Source organism: Helianthus annuus, chromosome 12, assembly GCF_002127325.2.
Source record: "Helianthus annuus cultivar XRQ/B chromosome 12, HanXRQr2.0-SUNRISE, whole genome shotgun sequence".
In the NCBI taxonomy this organism is placed as follows: Eukaryota; Viridiplantae; Streptophyta; class Magnoliopsida; order Asterales; family Asteraceae; genus Helianthus; species Helianthus annuus.
In genome coordinates this window covers 70,756,675-70,779,012 of record NC_035444.2, presented here as the reverse complement: position 1 = coordinate 70,779,012, position 22,338 = coordinate 70,756,675, and the positions used below count along the sequence as shown (strand labels likewise).

Sequence of the window (22,338 nt, the reverse complement as noted above, 5' to 3'; positions counted from 1 at the left end):
TATATATATTTTAATTTTTCTTTGTTTGTTCTCCAATCCCAACACTTCAAAACCATTTTTAATCAATATCATGGGTTGTTAACTGATTTAAACATCTGGTATTACACCTGTAATCATCTCATGATCCCCTCCAACACTTGGCAATCATCCAATCTAATCACAAACACTATAAATAGGTGTTGGGTTTTCATAATTCACTTGCACTTTCAATTCCATTCTTGCTATTCTCTCAACATGGAAGCTCCTAAATTATTTGAGAGCATCCTCTGAGTTTTTTTCAGTCCCTAGGACCAACTGTAAGTGTCCTTTCGTGACTAATTCATTTTATTTGGATTTTAAAGCCGAAAAGTCAAGCGTTTTTGATAAACGCTTTGACTTTTAGTTAGACCGTAAACGGTCAATCCATTGTTCGTAACGAACATGGCTACGTGATCGTAATTAGGTAGATGTTAAACCCTCAAAACGGCACCTCCTAAGAATCACGTTTGCTTGATTAATTAACGAGTCAACGTAATATTGTTTTAAAAAGTCAACGGGTCAGTTTTTGAAATAATTGCGATATGAGTTTAGAAATGTTCTAAAATACGTTTTATCACTTAAACAACTTGGTAATAATTATTAGAACATGTGTAAACATGTTCGGCTCGTTAATTCCAGTTTTAGGGTCGGTTCGCAACCAAAAGTCGCGAAATTTGACTTCTCCGTTGACTTTCGATTATGAACCGAATTTGATTAGTTTGCTACTGATTTTAGGTTCTGTTATGATTGTAATATGATGTAGCATAACCCTATAAGGTTATATTACACAATCACACTAGAAATCTGAGTTTTTGCGTATGTTCCGTTAATATGCCATACTTTGACTATTATGCCCATTTTAGCAAAAATAAGGTTTTAGACACCAATAAGCTTTCAAACAACTTAGGTACTGATATGTTAACATTTTTAACATATTTCGATGTTATGAACCTGATCATAAACTGAGTTTTCGCGAAATATCGTAATTTATGCTTTAAATTGACCAAAGCGCCCTTTATGCGCGTAGATCGGGTTTAAGCATAATTTTCATACCAAACTCATTACCTACTGATGTAATATCATAATTAGGATAATTTGGGATGTTCATACAGTTTACAACCTAAGTTTACGTATACGCTCTTGAATTACGTCCTTAAATGACGATAATGCCCTTTTTGCACCTAAAATGGTTTAAAAGCGTGATTTTCATACAAAGCCTTTTTACTACTGATATGTTATATTAATTAACATAATTGGGTCATATAGACCTGATCATAACATCAGTTTTTCTAAAAGATTGCAAATATCGTTATTTAGCGCTTTAACGTCGTTTCGACGCGCAGTATGGTGTTAAGCCATAACTACCAATCAATACTTGTTACCTACTGACTTTATAAATTATTTTAAATATTTTTAACAGTAGGTTTATGATATAAACTCAGATTCCCAAATTAGTCTTCAAAACTATGTGTGAAATTACCGAAATGCCCTTACGGAGCGTAGCTTGGTTTTAAACTATAAAACACACATATGTTTGATATCCTACTGATATTATATCATAAATAAAATATTTTCAAAGAATGTTTATGGTCGTAACATCAGATTGTACGCAAGTTACTTTTATACGTCGTAAAATGACCGAAACGCCCTTATGAGGCATAGTTTGATTTTAAAACCTTAACGGGCATACGAGTTGATATCCTACTTATATTATGACTTGTTTAAAGTATATCGGCATATGGAACTTGTTCATGACTTATCCGGTTACTTGTTATCGCATATACGTGTACGGTTAGACTTACGTAACTAGTTTACGTAAGTTTACCGAAACGGGTTAAACCTTATCATTTTTACTTCAAAATCCAGAATGTATTTAGTTTACCCATATTATACAAGTCTTCATACTTGTTGGGTCTAAATTACATTCCAATCCGGTCATCGCTTAATCTAGCGTTTTATACCGTAAATCCTCCTTTAAACTAACCGGTCTAAGTTTACAACTTAAATAAGACCTGTTAGTAATTTAATAGGTTAATAAAACCTTCGTTCCAGATTAGGAGCCCCGGTAAAAGCTACTTGCACTACTTTGAGTACATTATACGGCTGAGTAGATAAATCTTGCATTTAAAAGCTCAGGTAAATACTTTTAACTTATTTTCCCTTATACGGGCTTGGGATACGGTAAATTATTACCGCTTGGTCGGGTATGGAATCTTTAATCAATTAGTGGTTAATTTATTGACAAAACCCATTTTAATCTGTTTTGTTTGATATATAAACTTTTGGGGGTTAATACGACCGTGTCCTGGATATCCTCGGCTCATTTCATTTGAGAATGGCCACGACTTAAGCACGGGGTGTAGGTATATACCTGACAGTTGCGTATGTAAAAAGATATAACCACACGTGAGGATAACTACTTGTGGGACTATATTAGTGGTGTGTCTATCAATCATGTCTCGGCTTCTATCCCGGGCCCTGAACGTACAACAAACATATAAATCTGTATACAAGATTATTTTATATAATTATCCCAAGTTATGAAAGAATATTTGTGCCTTGTGCGTTTAAAATCAATTTTCATAAATGTTTTCAAAAGAGTCGGTTAATTGTTTTTACCAGTGTAAACTGACGTATTTTCAAAAGGCTAAGTGACAGGTACTACTCGTAATTGGTTGGGAGCTTCTGGGCATTAAGTAGAGGATCTTGCAACTTCGTAATGCCTTATGTCTGTTGAACATGTTTTGTATTTGATTCAGATCCGCCTGTGGATTTAATATTACAAGCTCGTATGTAATTATCATTTCAATATTTTCTGACAATTGGGTTTGTAATAATATTTTATATTCCAAGACTTCCGCTGTGCTATTCTGTATATGTTTGACTCGGACGATATCACTCTTACGTCACGATACTCCCCAACGGGCTGAGCTGTAAATATCGGGGTGTGACATTCGGACTGTTTGATTTTCCATATGTGCGGACTTAATAAAGGTTTCACAAGTGCGGATCAAATGAAATGCATTAAGTACGAACATAAGGGTTCTTTGTTAAATGCGGACATAACATTTTGACAAATACGGACATCTCATACAATTTACAAATGCAGACAAAGGCTTTGTGACTTCACAAAGTCTGACAACAATCAGGTATTTCATTCTTCAAGGTTTCTACGAACAGAAACCCCCCAAATGCACAGAAATCAACAATGCAAGGCATCAAATCAATCAATCAATCTAGCAGTGTTATCATGCCCTAATACCATCAAAATCAACCAATCATTATACATTCATTTAGCAATCATCACCCATTCATTTATTTTGAAACAAAAACTCAAATTGTTTGGATGTCTAGGGTTTCGCATTGAAATCCCAAGAACTAGTTATCGAAACAACACAAGCACATACCTTAGATGGATATAGAGATGATTCTAAGAGAATTGGCGAGATCAAGATTGATGATTTGTGTGGAACTTGTTTAGCCAAAAGATCAGAGGAAAGGTTTAGAGAAAACAATTGCCGTATATTGATGTTTGTGTGGAGATTAGGGTTTTGAATAGTTATTAGAGTTTCACAAATAACTCTAAACACCCCCTAATAATATAACTTTTACATACAAACCACATAATACCATGTAATTTACAACTAAAGCATATAGTTCACGTATTTGTCATGCAGCACACAAGTTTCGTATAAACCATCCGTTTATATTATTATTCGCGTCAGTTGTCAATGTTCGAGAGTTATCATGTATGTGTTCCGGTAATTCTCCGAATTACCAACATAGACTCATTTAACTAACCTTAGTTGAATGCAGTGCTATGAATGTATGATTTAATTAACTGTGGTTAGGTTAAGTGGTAACCTGAAGTTCCGGGTTGTCACAGTTTACATTTTCATTTACAACTAATTTAAAATAAACACATCTCGTTGTCGAATTAAATTTATTTTTATGGTTTTCGGTCGATATCAAGCATGTGTCAATATTCTTTTGAGCCTATTTCTTTTGGTTGTTATACTGAACCAAAATAGATATCGATTGTAACCCCATAGCATCTTACGCCTTCTTGAATATTTCAAAATTGGACAACAGAAAAGTAAAACTTAACTACATATTGAAAATCAAAGGAGTATACATTTAAACAGTTTGCTAAGTGGGACATCAATATTCATTCTATTGGTTGGATGAGGATTGAAGATGCAAAAAGTTGACCGAATCAATCCAAACTTAGTTGACTCCATAGTCAACTACCTTATTAATATCTTACTATCTTTTAATACAACGAAGCATAAACTTCAAAATCCATATACTTTGACCAAGTAAAACCCTAAAAAAACACCCGGATATTCTCACTTTCTTCCACCTATATATATATCACATCCTCCTTCCTCGTGATACAAAAAATAAAAAATTAGAATTCCCGGTTACCTCCTTCTAACATGAAGAGTATAACATTACCTCACCCTACCGGCGACAATTCCACCAGCAAAAAGACCAAACGCATCACCACCGAAGTTCTACAATCACTCACAACTCTCTGGTTTCTCTGCACCAAACAAGCTATTACAGCTTCTCGAAAGCTAAAGGATAACTCGAAGATATCCCCCGACTCGCCGGTGATACAACGGCCAAAGAAGCTGATCGCCACCATTAGCAACAAGGCGATCAAGATGCGAAATCGGAAAAAGAAAGACCATAAAGATGACGGTGATGATGGATTGTGGCAGAGGGAGATTCTGATGGGGGACAAGTGTCAGCCGTTGGACTTTTCCGGTGTGATTAATTATGATAGAGATGGGAAGCGTACGAATGAGTTTCCGGTCCGGTCTCCGCGGGTAAGCTCGGGCCCTGCTTACGTGGCGAAATTTGATTGGGTACCACCACATGAACGGTAGTTTGGTGATTCAATAAAAGATGAGAAGATTACTGTTTTGGTTATATTATTTTGTATGTCAATATGTTGTTATATGAAAACTTTAAAGTTCCAAGAGATCTTTTATGTTTTCTCGTTTTTTACAACTTTTGTTAGGGTACGAAAAACCTCAAACTTAATTTGCTTGAATTGGATGTGTCTGATGTGGTTCCAACGATTTCGTTGGCCAAAGAAAATAGAGAGGATCCAGAAAGCAATTTAGGAAGAATTTTAGACTAATTTTCATTCATATCCTTTCATAGCAAACCAATAATACATATATAGGAAAAGCAAAGCAAATATCAATGCCTAAAATAATGCAGGTAATGGAAACGTGAGACACAAAAGCAAACATTAAGGGAAACATGTAGAAGTGGAAAACTCCACTCCTATTATTATGCATGAAACATAGGTAGGCACATATCATTCCACCCCACTTAAACAATCCTTGTCCTCAAGGATTAAGTCAGATCATTAGCGGTGCACCACGGTGGCCGCCACTCGGTTCTCCCAGCAACATTCGGAGCAGTTTTAGTGAAGCCCCACGGTGGGCGCCAGTCAAGGTTTGGGGTTGCTTTCGCTACAGACGGTGTGGGTGATAATGCCCGTTTCACAGCTAGTGTCGGTACAACAGAAGGAGTTTGTCTTGGTGTTGGTGTAGGGACTGTTGGTTGCGGTTGGGTAGCGGTCTGTGGTGGTGTGGTGGGAACGGGTGACACGGCTGGTGGTGTTGCGGCAGAAGCGGGTGACAGGATAAGTGGTGCAGTGGCGGAAGCTTGTTTCGGTGGTAGTGAGGCAAGTGGTGGTGTTGCGGCGGAAGCGGTGTGGCTGTAGGTTGCCCATCTTTGGGACTCCATTTTTAGAAGATCGATCATCTCTAAAAGAGTCGACTCAATCCGACTAAATGTAGCCTTCACTTCAAGAGCGTCCATTGATGGGGATCAAGACCGCTCTGATACCACTGATGTGGTTCCAACGATTTCGTTGGCCAAAGAAAATAGAGAGGATCCAGAAAGCAATTTAGGAAGAATTTTAGACTAATTTTCATTCATATCCTTTCATAGCAAACCAATAATACATATATAGGAAAAGCAAAGCAAATATCAATGCCTAAAATAATGCAGGTAATGGAAACGTGAGACACAAAAGCAAACATTAAGGGAAACATGTAGAAGTGGAAAACTCCACTCCTATTATTATGCATGAAACATAGGTAGGCACATATCAGTGTCATGTACTCATGTGTCTATCAAAGCAGCCACACCGGTCAAAATAGTTTGTTTAGGTTTGATTTTTTTTTTTTTTTTTTTTTTTTTGACCCCTATACACGAATCACTTTCTTCTACAAATCTTGCTCCCGTTGTTCAAAACACCACCATATCTGCACACCACTATTCTATACTTCCATTGTTCACTTGTTATTATTTGTTCTTTATACTAACTAGGTTTATCACCCTAGCCGCGTTGTGCGAACTTATTTTTTTATTTAGTCTATGTTTACATGTGTTTTAAAATTACTATAAGCGCATAGCACACGGAACCACTAACAAGAATAAAAAGAAAATGTAAAAAAAATAAAAAATAATCGAAAAAGATCAACCAAAAAAGTTGTATGTTAATGATGTTGTTGATATGAAACTCGTGGTCAGAGATGAGCAAATAATACTGTGTACCGGTATCAAATTTCCCGAACAGAATGATCCTAAGTACCAATTCAGTACCGGCTTTTGGCGTGCTTATTACCGGTTTGCTACCGAGTTTTACCTTCATATACCGGTACCGTAACCGGTATTTTCGGTATCAGTTGCCACCGAGCTCTGATCAGGGATGAGCAAATGGTACCGTCTATCAGTACCGAATTTCCCGAACTAAAAGATTTTCAAACTCAATCCGGTACCGACTTTTGGCGTTTTTTGTTCATGTACCGATAATGAACCGGACCGTACCAGTATTTTCGATAACGGTATTGGTTGACACCAAGCTTATCCAACTTAGAAAGTAAAGAAAATAATAATAATTATTAATATATTAATATATGATTATAATATATTAAATTCACTGTTCATTGCATTTGTGTGACAACCCTCAAAATTCCATGTATTCCGTACAATTTATTAATGATAATTAAAGTGTTTAACTGCTCTCTGATTATTGTGTTATACTTACATGTACTTGTTAACATACTAATAGTGTACAGAAAAGTCATTAAATAGTCCTTGGTGTTTTCCTAAGTGTTAGAAATTAAAAGTGTTACAAAAATATATATAAAAGACACTTTACGGATTAATTAAGCACTTTAACGGAACAGTGTCAAACCGAAACAACTGAACCTCCATCATTTCCGATCGTGATGCACGTTTTACTGCGGAACTGTGGCAAGCCATGCACAAGTCTTTTGGCTCACGTTTAGATATGAGCACCGCTTATTACCCACAGACGGATGGGCAATCCGAACGCACCATCCAAACCCTTGAAGACATGCTTAGGGCATGTGTAATCGATTTTGGTAACGGCTGGGAAAAACATCTCCCGTTAGTGGAGTTTTCATATAACAACAGTTACCACACCAGTATCCAGACCGCTCCATTCGAGGCATTGTATGGACGAAAGTGCCGATCACCTCTTTGTTGGGCAGAAGTTGGTGACAATCAAATCACTGGTCCAGAACTCGTAGTAGATACAACCGAGAAGATTGCTCAGATACGACAACGAATGGCGGCAACCCGTGACCGTCAGAAAAGCTATGCTGATAAGCGAAGAAAGCCACTTGAGTTCCAGGTTGGGGATCGGGTGCTACTCAAAGTCTCACCTTGGAAAGGTGTAGTTCGTTTTGGCAAACGAGGCAAGTTCAATCCGCATTACGTCGGACCGTTCGAAATCATTGAGAAAATTGACAAGGTCGCCTACAGGTTGAATCTACCTGAAGAACTCAGTGGAGTTCACAATGTTTTCCACGTGTCAAATCTGAAGAAGTGTCTATCAGACGAGACCCTCATAGTTCCTCTCAAGGAGCTCACTATCGACGACTAGCTGCGATTCGTCGAGGAACCAGTAGAGATTACGGATCGAGATGTTAAGATTCTCAAGCGTACCAGAATACCTCTCGTCCGAGTTTGTTGGGATTCCCGTCGTGGCCCAGAGTATACCTGGGAACGAGAAGACCAAATGAAACTCAAGTATCCCCAGTTGTTTAAGAAAACTGCAACCACTACTGAGACTGAAGCTACTGCAGAATTTCGGGACGAAATTCCAAATCAACGGGGGGATGATGTGACACCCCAGGAAAACCAGGAAACCAACGCAACTTAACAAGCTTCCTCAGTAACCACGCGCTAAATTTCGGGACGAAATTTTCTTAACAGGGGGAGAATGTGACAACCCACAAAATTCCATGTATTCCGTACAACTTATTAATGATAATTAAAGTGTTTAACTGCTCTCTGATTACTGTGTTATACTTACATGTACTTGTTAACATACTAATAGTGTACATAAAAAATCATTAAATAGTCCTTGGTGTTTTCCTAAGTGTTAGAAATTAAAACTGTTACAAAAATATATATAAAAGACGCTTTACGGATTAATTAAGCACTTTAACGGAACAGTGTCAAACCGAAACAACTGAACTTCACCCGGAACACAAAAATATTGCCAAACACATTATTTCTATTTTTCTGAGCTAGTTAGGGACCCCGAACACCCTAACACCCTTTACATTAGTTAACACACTAATAACCCAACTAAACACCTTTAGATTACAACTAGATCCTAACCATATCATCACCACCCAACCCATACCCCCCCCCATGTTGACGGTTACAAGGGGTGACCCACCCCTTGTCTTTCTTCGATTATTTTATTGGTATTGATGTTGGATAAAGGGACATGATGTATGATGGACAAAGAGTATACTTGGATTATAAATAAACACCCAAGTTAGACATTTCATTTCACCAAACATTCACCACCAACAACTCTCTCCTTCCCTCTACACCACCTCACGGCCGCCGCCATACCACCCTACTACCACCACCTTCAAGCTTTGATCAACCATTTTACATACATACAAAGGTGTAAGGAGCCTAACAACGAAGCTCGGTGCTCTTGGAAGTTCAAGAACCACTCTAGTTTTCTTTTATCCACCACTTTTACGCCTTGTTTCTTCCCTAGCCTTGTGCTAGTAGTAAGTGTTCTAAATCATCATCTTGTTCTTGTTTTTGGTGGATAATAAATGATTAAATGTTGAAATGTTAAAGAACACCCATGAACATAAACTAAAGTCTTGAACATATGGAATAAAAGATGGATAAAGAGAAGTTATATGTGTAAATCTTGTAGATCTTGCGTAGTTGTGATTGTTTGATGTTGTTTGTTAATAGAAACAAGATGGATCATTATTTAGACATACTAGTTCATGTTGAAGAGCATGAACTAGTAGGATGTAAAAGTTAGAAAGTTAAAAGATGATGTATTCATCCATTCATAAGTCTTGAACTTGAATAAACAACATTTTTCTTGTAAAATGAAGTTGTAAACTTATGGATCTAAAGATCTACAAGTGGTTTTTCGGAAGAACCAAGTGAAAAATACTAGTTTTGTCATAACCCGGATCTTGTATGAAAGAAGCACATTATAGTAACTAAACAAGTGTGTAAACACTTGTGTAACAAGGAAATTTCATAAAGAAATATTTTTGTGAATCTTGACAAGAAGTTGTGAAACTCCAAGTTCTTTAAAAATAAAGTTTTCAAGAAACTAAACTTATTTTTAAAGGTAACAAGACCCACTAAACATATTAGTAATTTACTACATATTTTTACAAAACTTCCAAGTTCATGAGTTTGTGATTTAGTCTCATTTTGTCAAGATTAGTGATTAAATATTGTACATGTTGTTGGTTGGTAAATTGTTTGAATGATTTTTACAAAAGAAAATGATATGCTAAAAGCATGGACACCTCCATTTACAGAGGAAACTCTGGCGAAATTTTTCTAGAAATACGACACTTAGAAATATTTTTCTAACAAATGTGTACAAATATATTTTTAAAGGTTATTTTCCTAAATAAACTTCGCCATGATTTTTATTACAAAATACCAAGTGCCGGAGGTTGATTTTCGTAAATAAAATTTGGATAAATATATATTTAGAATATATATCTTATACTAGAACACTTGTGTGGATACTTGTTTATTTGTAAGATAGTTATATTATATTAGAGTAAAATAATATAACTTGACAGTTGAATTGTGTGGGTTGTGGTGGAAAGTAATGAGTAAATAAACAGTATGTAGGATACGTGTTATGCATGAGAAACTGATTGTTATGTGTACCTCATTAGGACGTGTTTACTTGAGTAATTAATCTAACCGAGCAAACCAAGGTGAGTTCACACACTTTCTAAGGCATGGGATTCCCGGTGGTTTGGGAATGGGTTAAAGAATTTAAAACGGGATCTACATATCCTCCTTGGGTAGGATATGTACGGCCATCCTCCTTAGGTAGGATGCCAATATTATTCCTGCGTATTCTCCTTGGGTAGAACTACGTACGTTCGTCCTCCTTGGGTAAGACAACAACCTTAAAACTTACTAGACAAAACTCTATCTTGAAGTCCCTCAATTTATATCGACTTAATCGCCGAGGCCAATGGCGAGCGGGTCATTAGTTAATAGCGCTATTAGGTTTAACAAACCTCACACCGTGCCAGTCGGACGGGCGTGTACTAATGGACTATGGCAACTGTCAGTGATGATAGACACTGATATAGGGCACAACTTATTTGCGTTAGTAGTCGATATGGTACGGTCTAGTGGTTCACATGGGGAAGCCCCCACTAATCATGGACATGGTTTGGGTAATAAAGAATGAACTGGTTAAATTTTCTTTCAACTACGGGGTAACCCCCACGGCAATTACGCCATCGAAAGACAAACCACGTTTTCAGAAACAACTTAAAACAAATCAACCAATCGTGAACTCACTCAACTTTGTTGTTGACTCGTTGTTACATGCCTTACAGGTCGCTAAATGCTTGGAGCTTGCACGAAGAAGGAGTCGTTGTGGTGTACGGACTGTTATGTTCCGTGCTTAAAATTTAAATCCTTATGAACTTATTAAACTTGTGTTTTGAACTTTAACTTATAAACTATGGACTCATGTTTTTGGATTTACGTTTATGCTTCCGTTGTTTAAACTAAACTTAGTTAACTAGCTTTGGTCATCAATCGTATTGTGGTTGATTTCATTTACTTGATTACGTTGTTCAATATGATTAGTGGCTCGATCCTGGTCATGTCACGCCTCCAAGCGGTGATACCCCGCATGGTGGATTTTGGGGGTGTGACAGATTGGTATCAGAGCCATTGGTTATAGTGAACTTGGTTTTAAAAGAGGAAAAGCTTTTTGATAAAACCAAACTATAACTGGTACAGTGCTCAACGATCCACAACGACGCTTCGCTCTACGTGCAAGACTCGACACAATAGGTGGTATGATCTATGCTATATTGTCGGTTAGATAGTTACACTGTGCATTAGATAACGTGATAATTGCTATTTGAACCTTGTGTGCTTACTCTCTACTGTCGTCCCACACTTACGCACTTTCGCAACACTTTTCTCACTTACGTTGCTTCGTTGTGAAGATCATGAACGGACGCGGAGGACGTATCAACCTAACTCAAACCCAGCTGACGGCTTTGATCAATGAACGAGTTGCTGAGGCATTCGCAGCTGTCCCTGCAGGAGGTCAACATGCTCAGCCTCCTGTTTGCACGTTCAAAACCTTCATGGATTGCCGACCTAGTACTTTCAGCGGCACAGAAGGAGCTGTAGGTCTTCTTCACTGGTTCGAGAAGCTTGGGTCTGTTTTTGAGATGTGTGAATGCCCCGAAGATCGTAGGGTGAAATATGCTACTGGAACACTCGAAGGAGCTGCGTTAACCTAGTGGAAGGCACAGGTTCAACTGCTTGGGTTGGCAGTTGCTAATGCCACCCCATGGAACGGTTTCAAGGAACTGATTAAAGAAGAGTAATGCAGTCGCGACGACATCCACAAGCTGGAGGTGGAATTTTTCAATTTGAAGATGACGGGGTCTGAGATCGAGGCATGTATGAAAAGGTCAAACGAGCTAGCCATCTTGTGTCCTACTATGGTGGATCCTCCTGTCAAGCGTATCGAGCTGTACCTTAAGGGCTTGGTGCCAGAAATTCAAAGCCACGTAACCTCAGCTAATCTTGGCACCATTCAGCAAGTCGTCAAGTTGGCTCATCGTCGCACTGATCAGGCAGTTGAGCAAAACAGGCTGCCCAAGCGTATTAGCGCTACCACTTCTGATGCTCCTAATGATAATAAGCACAAGTGGGATGGAAATTCGGGCAAGGGTTTTGCTTCAGCTCAATCCCAGCAGCGAAAGACAGACGAGTACAGGAGCCTCAGTCAGCAGTCTTTTGGGAATCAAGGTCAGGGTGGGTACAAGGGAAATCACCCTAAGTGCAATCGATGTAATCTGCATCACAGCGGGCAGTGCAACAAGGGCCGTTGTCAGAGATTTCACAAGCTGGGTCATGAAGCTAAGGGTTGCAGGAGCCCACGCCCTGCGAATCAGAATCGCCAACAACAACAAGCCCCACAGAACCACCAGCAGCAGCAACAACAGGGCAATAAAGGATGCTTTCAGTGTGGCGCTGAAGGCCACTTTAAGAGGAACTGCCCCCAACTGAACCAAAATCAGAACAACAACCAAAGAAACGGGAACCACAATGGAAATAACAACGGAGGCAACAACGGAGGTAACAATAATGGCAATGGCGCCCAAGGTCGGGTGTTCGTGATTGGTCAGGGTGAAGCAAGGAACGATCCTAACGTTGTGATGGGTAAGTTTCTTCTGGATGATTTCTTTGTTACTATTTTAATTGATTCGGGTGCCGATACTAGCAACGTGTCCTTAAAAGTTAGTCAGATGCTTAAGCGTACTCCAACACTTTTGAACACCAAGCACATCGTAGAGTTAGCAAATGGTAAATGTTTAGAGGCTACACATGTAGTTAAGGGTTGCAAGCTTGTCCTTGCCGATCAGACCTTTTCTATCGACCTCATTCCTATCGTTCTGGGTAGTTTTGACGTTGTCACTGGGATGGATTGGTTATCACAACACCAAGCGGAGATTATTTGCAAGGAGAAAATCGTCCGTATCCCTCGTTTTGATAAAGACCCTCGTGATTCGTGGTGATAAGAGTGGTGTTGTTGTAGGCATCATCTCTTTCCTTAAGGCCCAGAAGTGTTTGCGAAAGGGCCACACCGCTATTCTAGCCCTCGTTTCGGATACATCCGCGGAAGAAAGGAAGATAGAAGACATTCCTATTGTGCGCGACGTTCCCGAGGTATTTCCTGAGGAATTACCTGGTCTTCCGCCCCATCAACAAGTCGAGTTTCAGATTGAGCTAGCTCTTGGAGCAGCGCCCATAGCTCGAGCACCTTATCGTCAAGCTCCATCGGAACTTGAAGAACTGTCCACGCAACTACAAGAACTCTTGGAAAAGGGTTTTATACATCCTAGCTCTTCGCCTTGGGGAGCTCCAGTATTATTCGTGAAGAAGAAAGACGGTACCTTCAGAATGTGTATTGACTACCGCGAACTCAACAAGGTGACCGTGAAGAATCGTTATCCTCTTCCACGCATTGATGATTTGTTCGACCAGTTGCAAGGGTCGAGTTATTACTCTAAGATTGATTTGAGACCGGGATACCATCAGCTGAGAGTCCGAGAGGAAGACGTCTCCAAAACAGCATTCAGAACTCGTTACGGTTATTACGAGTCTCTGGTTATGCCCTTCGGATTAACGAATGCACCAGCGGTCTTCATGGATCTCATGAACCGAGTGTGCAAGCCTTACCTGGATAAGTTTGTCATAGTGTTCATCGACGACATCCTGATTTATTCTAAGAGTCAGGAGGAACACGAGCAACATCTGAGGCTTATTCTGGAACTTCTTCGAAAAGAGCAGTTGTATGCCAAACTTTCGAAATGTGACTTCTGGCTTCGCGAAGCCCACTTTCTAGGCCATGTAGTAAACAAGGATGGGATCCATGTAGATCCATCCAAGGTTGACTCGATCAAGAATTGGCCTGCACCCCGTACACCAACAGAAATCCGCCAATTCTTGGGCTTGGCAGGATATTACCGAAGATTCATCAAAGATTTCTCCAAGATTTCGCAACCCCTCACCTTTCTAACTCAGAAGGGTGTCACCTATCGCTGGGGTGATGCATAGGAATCTGCGTCTCAGCACTTAAAAGATAGACTTTGTAGCGCGCCTATCCTCTCATTGCCTGAAGGCATAGATGATTTTGTTGTTTATTGCGACACTTTCATCCAAGGACTTGGTTGCGTGTTGATGCAACGTGAGAAGGTCATTGCCTACGCATCACGCCAACTTAAGGTTCACGAAAGGAACTGCACTACGCACGACCTGGAATTGGGAGCAGTTGTTTTCGCACTTAAGATATGGAGACATTTCCTGTACGGTACCAAGTGCACCATTTACACCGATCAAAGGAGTCTCGAGCATATCTTCAAGCAAAAAGAATTAAACATGCGACAACGCCGATGGGTCGAGCTCTTGAATGATTACGAATGTGCGATCAAGTATCATCCGGGCAAAGCCAATGTTGTGGTCGACGCCCTCAGTCGAAAGGATACTATACCTAAGCGTGTACGTGCGTTACAGCTTACCATCCAATCTAACCTTCCCGCTCAGATTCGCGATGCTCAGGTTGAAGCATTGAAGGCAGAGAACATCAGGGCTGAGTCCCTACGTGGATCGAGGCAACGGCTAGAACAAAAGGAAAACGGCGCCTACTATGTTAACGGACGCATCTGGGTTCCACTGTATGGAGACCTACGTGAGCTTGTGATGGATGAAGCACATAAGTCTCGTTATTCAGTACATCCGGGTTCGGATAAGATGTACCACGACTTAAAGACTACATACTGGTGGCCTGGTATGAAAGCCAGCATAGCAACCTATGTCAGTAAATGCTTGACTTGTGCTAGGGTCAAGGTCGAATACCAGAAACCATCAGGCCCACTTCAACAACCAAAGATACCTAAATGGAAATGGGAGCAAATTTCCATGGATTTCGTTACTGGCCTGCCCAGATCTCAACGCGGAAACGATACCATTTGGGTGATCGTGGATCGACTGACCAAGTCTGCACATTTCCTAGCTATTAAGGAAATGGATAAGTTTTCTACTCTAGCAGACAGTTACCTGAAGGAAGTGGTATCAAGACACGGAGTGCCAACCTCCATCATTTCCGATCGTGATGCACGTTTTACTTCGGAACTGTGGCAAGCCCTGCACAAGTCTTTTGGCTCACGTTTAGATATGAGCACCGCTTATCACCCACAGACGGATGGGCAATCCGAACGCACCATCCAAACCCTTGAAGACATGCTTAGGGCATGTGTAATCGATTTTGGTAACGGCTGGGGAAAGCATCTCCCGTTAGTGGAGTTTTCATATAACAACAGTTACCACACCAGCATCCAGGCCGCTCCATTCGAGGCATTGTATGGACGAAAGTGCCAATCACCTCTTTGCTGGGCAGAAGTTGGTGACAGTCAAATCACTGGTCCAGAACTCGTAGTAGATACAACCGAGAAGATTGCTCAGATACGACAACGAGTGGCGACAATCTGTGACGGTCAGAAAAGCTATGCTGATAAGCGAAGAAAGCCACTCGAGTTCCAGGTTGGGGATCGGGTGCTACTCAAAGTCTCACCTTGGAAAGGTGTAGTTCGTTTTGGCAAACGAGGCAAGCTCAATCCGCGTTACGTCGGACCGTTCGAAATCATCGAGAAAATTGGCAAGTTCGCCTACAGGTTGAATCTACCTGAAGAACTCAGCGGAGTTCACAATGTTTTCCACGTGTCAAATCTGAAGAAGTGTCTGTCAGACAAGACCCTCATAGTTCCTCTCAAGGAGCTCACTATCGACGACCAGCTGTGATTCGTCGAGGAACCAGTAGAGATTACGGATCGAGATGTTAAGATTCTCAAGCGTACCAGAATACATCTCGTCCGAGTTCGTTGGGATTCCCGTCGTGGCCCAGAGTATACCTGGCAACGAGAAGACCAAATGAAACTCAAGTATCTCCAGCTGTTTAAGAAAAATGCAACCACTACTGAGACTGAAGCTACTGCAGAATTTCGGGATGAAATTCCAAATCAACGGGGGGATGATGTGACACCCCAGGAAAACCAGGAAACCAACGTAACTTAACTAGCTTCCTCAGTAACCACGCGCTAAATTTCGGGACGAAATTTTCTTAACAGGGGGAGAATGTGACAACCCTCAAAATTCCATGTATTCCGTACAATTTATTAATGATAACTAAAGTGTTTAACTGCTCTCTGATTACTGTGTTATACTTACATGTACTTATTAACATACTAATAGTGTACAGAAAAGTCATTAAATAGTCCTTGGTGTTTTGCTAAGTGTTAGAAATTAAAAGTGTTACAAAAATATATATAAAAGACACTTTACGGATTAATTAAGCACTTTAACGGAACAGTGTCAAACCGAAACAACTAAACTTCACCCGGAACACAAAAATATTGCCAAACACATTATTTCTATTTTTCTGAGCTAGTTAGGGACCCCGAACACCCTAACACCCTTTACATTAGTTAACACACTAATAACCCAACTAAACACCTTTAGATTACAACTAGATCCTAACCATATCATCACCACCCAACCCATACCCCCCCCCCCCATGTTGACGGTTACAAGGGGTGACCCACCCCTTCTCTTTCTTTGATTATTTTATTAGTATTGATGTTGGATAAAGGGACATGATGTTTGATGGACAAAGAGTATACTTGGATTATAAATAAACACACAAGTTAGACATTTCATTTCACCAAACATTCACCACCAACAACTCTCTCTTTCCCTCTAAACCACCTCACGGCCGCCACCATACCACCCTACTACCACCACCTTCAAGCTTTGATCAACCATTTTACATACATACAAAGGTGTAAGGAGCCCAACAACGAAGCTCGGTGCTCTCTCGGAAGTTCAAGAACCACTCTAGTTTTCTTTTATCCACCACTTTTACGCCTTGTTTCTTCCCTAGCCTTGTGCTAGTAGTAAGTGTTCTAAATCATCATCTTGTTCTTGTTTTTGGTGGATAATAAATGATTAAATGTTGAAATGTTAAAGAACACCCATGAACATAAACTAAAGTCTTGAACATATGGAATAAAAGATGGATAAAGAGAAGTTATGCGTGTAAATCTTGTAGATCTTGCGTAGTTGTGACTGTTTGATGTTGTTTGTTAATAGAGACAAGATGGATCATCATCTAGACATGCTAGTTCATGTTTAAGAGCATGAACTAGTAGGATGTAAAAGTTAGAAAGTTAAAAGATGATGTATTCATCCAATCATAAGTCTTGAACTTGAATAAACCTAATTTTTCTTGTAAAATGAAGTTGTAAACTTGTGGATCTAAAGATCTACAAGTGGTTTTTCGGAAGAACCAAGTGAAAAATACTAGTTTTGTCAAAACCCGGATCTTGTATGAAAGAAGCACATTTATAGTAACTAAACAAGTGTGTAAACACTTGTGTAACAAGGAAATTTCATAAAGAAATATTTTTGTGAATCTTGACAAGAAGTTGTGAAACTCCAAGTTCTTTAAAAATAAAGTTTTCAAGAAACTAAACTTATTTTTAAAGGTAACAAGACCCACTAAACATATTAGTAATTTACTACATATTTTTACAAAACTTCCAAGTTCATGAGTTTGTGATTTAGTCTCATTTTGTCAAGATTAGTGATTAAATATTATACATGTTGTTGGTTGGTAAATTGTTTGAATGATTTTTACAAAAGAAAATGATATGCTAAAAGTATGGACACCTCCATTTACAGAGGAAACTCTGGCGAAATTTTTCTAGAAATACGACACTTAGAAATATTTTTCTAACAAATGTGTACAAATATATTTTTAAAGGTTATTTTCCTAAATAAACTTCGCCATGATTTTTATTACAAAATACCAAGTGCCGGAGGTTGATTTTCGTAAACAAAATTTGGATAAATATATATTTAGAATATATATCTTATACTAGAACACTTGTGTGGATACTTGTTTATTTGTAAGATAGTTATATTATATTAGAGTAAAATAATATAACTTGACAGTTGAATTGTGTGGGTTGTGGTGGAAAGTAATGAGTAAATAAACAGTATGTAGGATACGTGTTATGCATGAGAAACTGATTGTAATGTGTACCTCATTAGGACGTGTTTACTTGAGTAATTAATCTAACCGAGCAAACCAATGTGAGTTCACACACTTTCTAAGGCATGGGATTCCCGGTGGTTTGGGATTGGGTTAAAGAATTTAAAACGGGGTCTACATATCCTCCTTGGGTAGGATATGTACGGCCATCCTCCTTGGGTAGGATGCCAGTATTATTCTTGTGTATTCTCCTTGGGTAGAACTACGTACGTTCGTCCTCCTTGGGTAGGACAACAACCTTAAAACTTACTAGACAAAACTCTATCATGAAGTCCCTCAATTTATATCGACTTAATCGCCGAGGCCAATGGCGAGCGGGTCATTAGTTAATAGCGCTATTAGGTTTAACAAACCTCACACCGTGCCAGTCGGACGGGCGTGTACTAATGGACTATGGCAACTGTCAGTGATGATAGACACTGATATAGGGCACAACTTATTTACGTTAGTAGTCGATATGGTAAGGTCTAGTGGTTCACATGGGGAAGCCCCCACTAATCATGGACATGGTTTGGGTAATAAAGAATGAACTGGTTAAATTTTCTTTCAACTACGGGGTAACCCCCACGGCAATTACGCCAACGAAAGACAAACCACGTTTTCAGAAACAACTTAAAACAAATCAACCAATCGTGAACTCACTCAACTTTGTTGTTGACTCGTTGTTACATGCCTTACAGGTCGCTAAATGCTTGGAGCTTGCACGAAAAAGGAGTCGTTGTGGTGTACGGACTGTTATGTTCCGTGCTTAAAATTTAAATCCTTATGAACTTATTAAACTTGTGTTTTGAACTTTAACTTATATACTATGGACTCATGTTTTTGGATTTACGTTTATGCTTCCGTTGTTTAAACTAAACTTAGTTAACTAGCTTTGGTCATCAATCGTATTGTGGTTGATTTCATTTACTTGATTACGTTGTTCAATATGATTGGTGGCTCGATCCTGGTCATGTCACGCCTCTAAGCGGTGATACTCCGCATGGTGGATTTTGGGGGTGTGACAATTTGTTTTATTAATATACAGTAATAATTAAACCCTAGATCCAGATCAAGAACAAAGAACATCTGCAAAGACCCAGATCAAAAAAACCCCAATAATGGTGTTAGACCAAATACAAATCAATAACAAATCACATCAGTCACATGCTAGTCACGAGGGGACACCGCCCTTGGATTGTATTCAGTGTTGTACAGATCGCTAGGCGCTAGTCGGGCGGTGGAGTACTGACTAGGGATTAATCAGGATTAATCGGATCGGAATTTTTATATATAATTTTTAAATTCATATATACACACGTACATTAATATCAATACAATACTTAGGGGTGAGCAAATTAACCACCATAACCGATAACCGAACCATAACCGACATAATCGAACCACTAATAACCGATAACCAATATAACCAATGGTTATGGTTATGAAACTTTGTATAACCGCTCAATCGGTTATGGTTATGGTTATGAAGCTTTGGTTAACCGATATAACCGAAACCGAACCGAACTTGTGATGTTAACTTTATATAATGGATTTGTGTTTTACAAAACCATATAGAGGGTTTTACTAAGATAAAAGTATGTTGGTAACAAAATAATCTTGATGTAGATGTCATTTGTTTTGATAAAGAACTAAGGTGTTATCGCCATAATTGTTTTTGTTTGAGAATTACCTTATTAAAAAGAACCCTAAATCGGTAGTTTAACCAAAAAGTTTAGTCTCCGTTGTCTTATAAAATAGGCTTAAGCTAAGTTCAAATCATGCACAACCCTATTTATTTCAAACCTTGCTTGGTTACTTAACCGAAATTAACCAAAACCGAACCATAACCGACTTCATAACCTATTAACCGTAACCGAAGTTTGGTTATGGTTATGGTTACCAAAACTCCATAACCGAACTAGCGGTTATGGTTATGGTTAATAGTAAAAACCGAACCAAACCGACCCATGCACACCCCTAATAATACTTAAAAATAGTTTAAAATTCAAACAACTAAGTTTAAAACATAGCAAATCAAGTATTTAAACATTCAATACACACATTAATATCAATATAATACTTAAAAATAGTTCAAAATTCAAACAATGAAGTTTAATACATCGCAATTTAAGTATTTAAACATTCAAACATTAACATATCAATCATGACCTCATGGAATATGTTTTACTAGGTTAGAAACATATTTCTTTTGGGCTAGATTGGAACTAAACAACTTGGACCATGTATTTAATGGTTAAAAACATTTGTTTGGGCCAGATTTAAAGTAAAAAAAGAGTGGGCCAACTAGAAACGATTTGGCCGACTTGGGCCGATTTGGGCCGCTTTGCACCGACTAGGACCGACTTGGACCGACTACCGACTAATGGTTCGACTAGCTAAAAATTAATCAGCCAATGGCCGACTAGCGCCTAGGCGCCGCCTAGGGCCGATTAATACCGATTTTTACAACACTGATTGTATTTGGGGACGGACGCCATCTTCCCTATTGTTTACGAGTCGCCACGAATTCATCTCCCCCCAACATCCAACCCTTTACTTTAACAAATTACAAACATGAATTATTCTCACTAACTTACTTTTCACATTACTAATAACAAAATGCAAAACGGTGACGTTTGTTTGCCGGAGGTCTAAACGTTTTCGGTTGCACTCAATCAGACGTTTTCATCGTCGATCATTGATGTAGGTTTTTGGGCTACTTAAAAACATGTATTTTTACTTAAATACCTGTACGAGTACGGGTAAGTAAGGTTGTATCCACAAAGAATTTGTGCTCAGCGTTTAGCAATTGAACTAATTAACTGTTGTTGAACTAAATTGGGGTTTGTTTGATTTATTAAAAGAACATGCGAATTGTTTGAGAAAATATTATCAGATTGAAAAGAAGTAACCCCACCCGGAATCTCGATCACAAGTTTAACACAAAAATCTGTTTACTGATTCAAACACCACATGAACATGGCATTGGGATTAATGAACTTAAACGATTAGGGACAGGTTTTAACACTAACCGTACAACCTCATAATCCGTTAAGATATACCAACTACCCACCTAGTTACTAACCTGCTAACGATGCAAGAAAATTGTCAATACGCTTAATAAAAGACATGTTCGACTTACAAAAGAACAAATAATATCCAAAAGCCAAAGCATGGTCCACTGATCAAGAAATAAGCAAATGATTGAACCAGTCTCTCTACAAAGATAGTGAATCTTGAACACCTATTCAGAACATTTATTCAAGAAAAAAGCAAACATCTAATCAAGACTTGGAAACCGCTGTTCAAGAAGATACAATATTTGTTGAAAGCTAAAAACTGTTGAAGACCAAAGCACTGATGTCACACCCCCAAAATCCACCATGCGGAGTATCACCGCTTGGAGGCGTGACATGACCAGGATCGAGCCACCAATCATATTGAACAACGTAACTAAGTAAATAAAACCAACCACAATACGATTGGTGACCAAAAGGACGTAACCAACTTTAAGTTAACAGCGGAAGCGTAAAACATAAAACCAAAACATAAGTTCGTAGTTCGTAAGTTTAAAGACCCAAAACATAAGTTCCATAAGTTTATAAAGTTTAATTATTAAGTACGGGACATAACAGTTCGCATCCCACAACGACCTTCTCCTTGTGCATGCTCCATAAGCATCTAGCGACCTGTAAGGCATGTAACAACGAGTCAACAACAAAGTTGAGTGAGTTCACGGTTAGTTGTTTAGTTTATAGTTATTTCTAAAAACATGGTTTGTCTTTCGTTGGCTTAATTGTCGTGGGGGTTACCCCATAGTTGAAAGTATGATTAACCAGTTCCTTCTTTATTACCCAAACCATATCCAAAATTAGAGGGGGCTTCCCCATGTAAACCACTAGACCGTATCATATCGACTACTAACGAAAATAAGTTGTGCCCTACATCAGTGTCTATCATCACTGACAGTTTGCCATAGACCATTAGTACACGCCCGTCCGACTGGCACGGTGTGAGGTTTGTTAAACCTAATAGCGCTATTAACTAATGACCCGCTCGCCATTGGCCTCGGCGACTAAGTCGATATAAATTGAGGGACT

General features: G+C 39.0%; 1 protein-coding gene across 1 annotated transcript; it reads left to right on the top strand.

The window, feature by feature from the left end:
* Positions 1–4,457: 4,457 nt before the first annotated feature.
* LOC110893072 lies at positions 4,458–5,170 on the top strand. The gene is made up of 2 exons (XM_022140191.1): positions 4,458–4,853; positions 5,048–5,170. Exons 1-2 carry the CDS (start codon positions 4,458–4,460, stop codon positions 5,168–5,170), a joined length of 519 nt encoding a protein of 172 aa, XP_021995883.1.
* Positions 5,171–22,338: the final 17,168 nt, after the last annotated feature.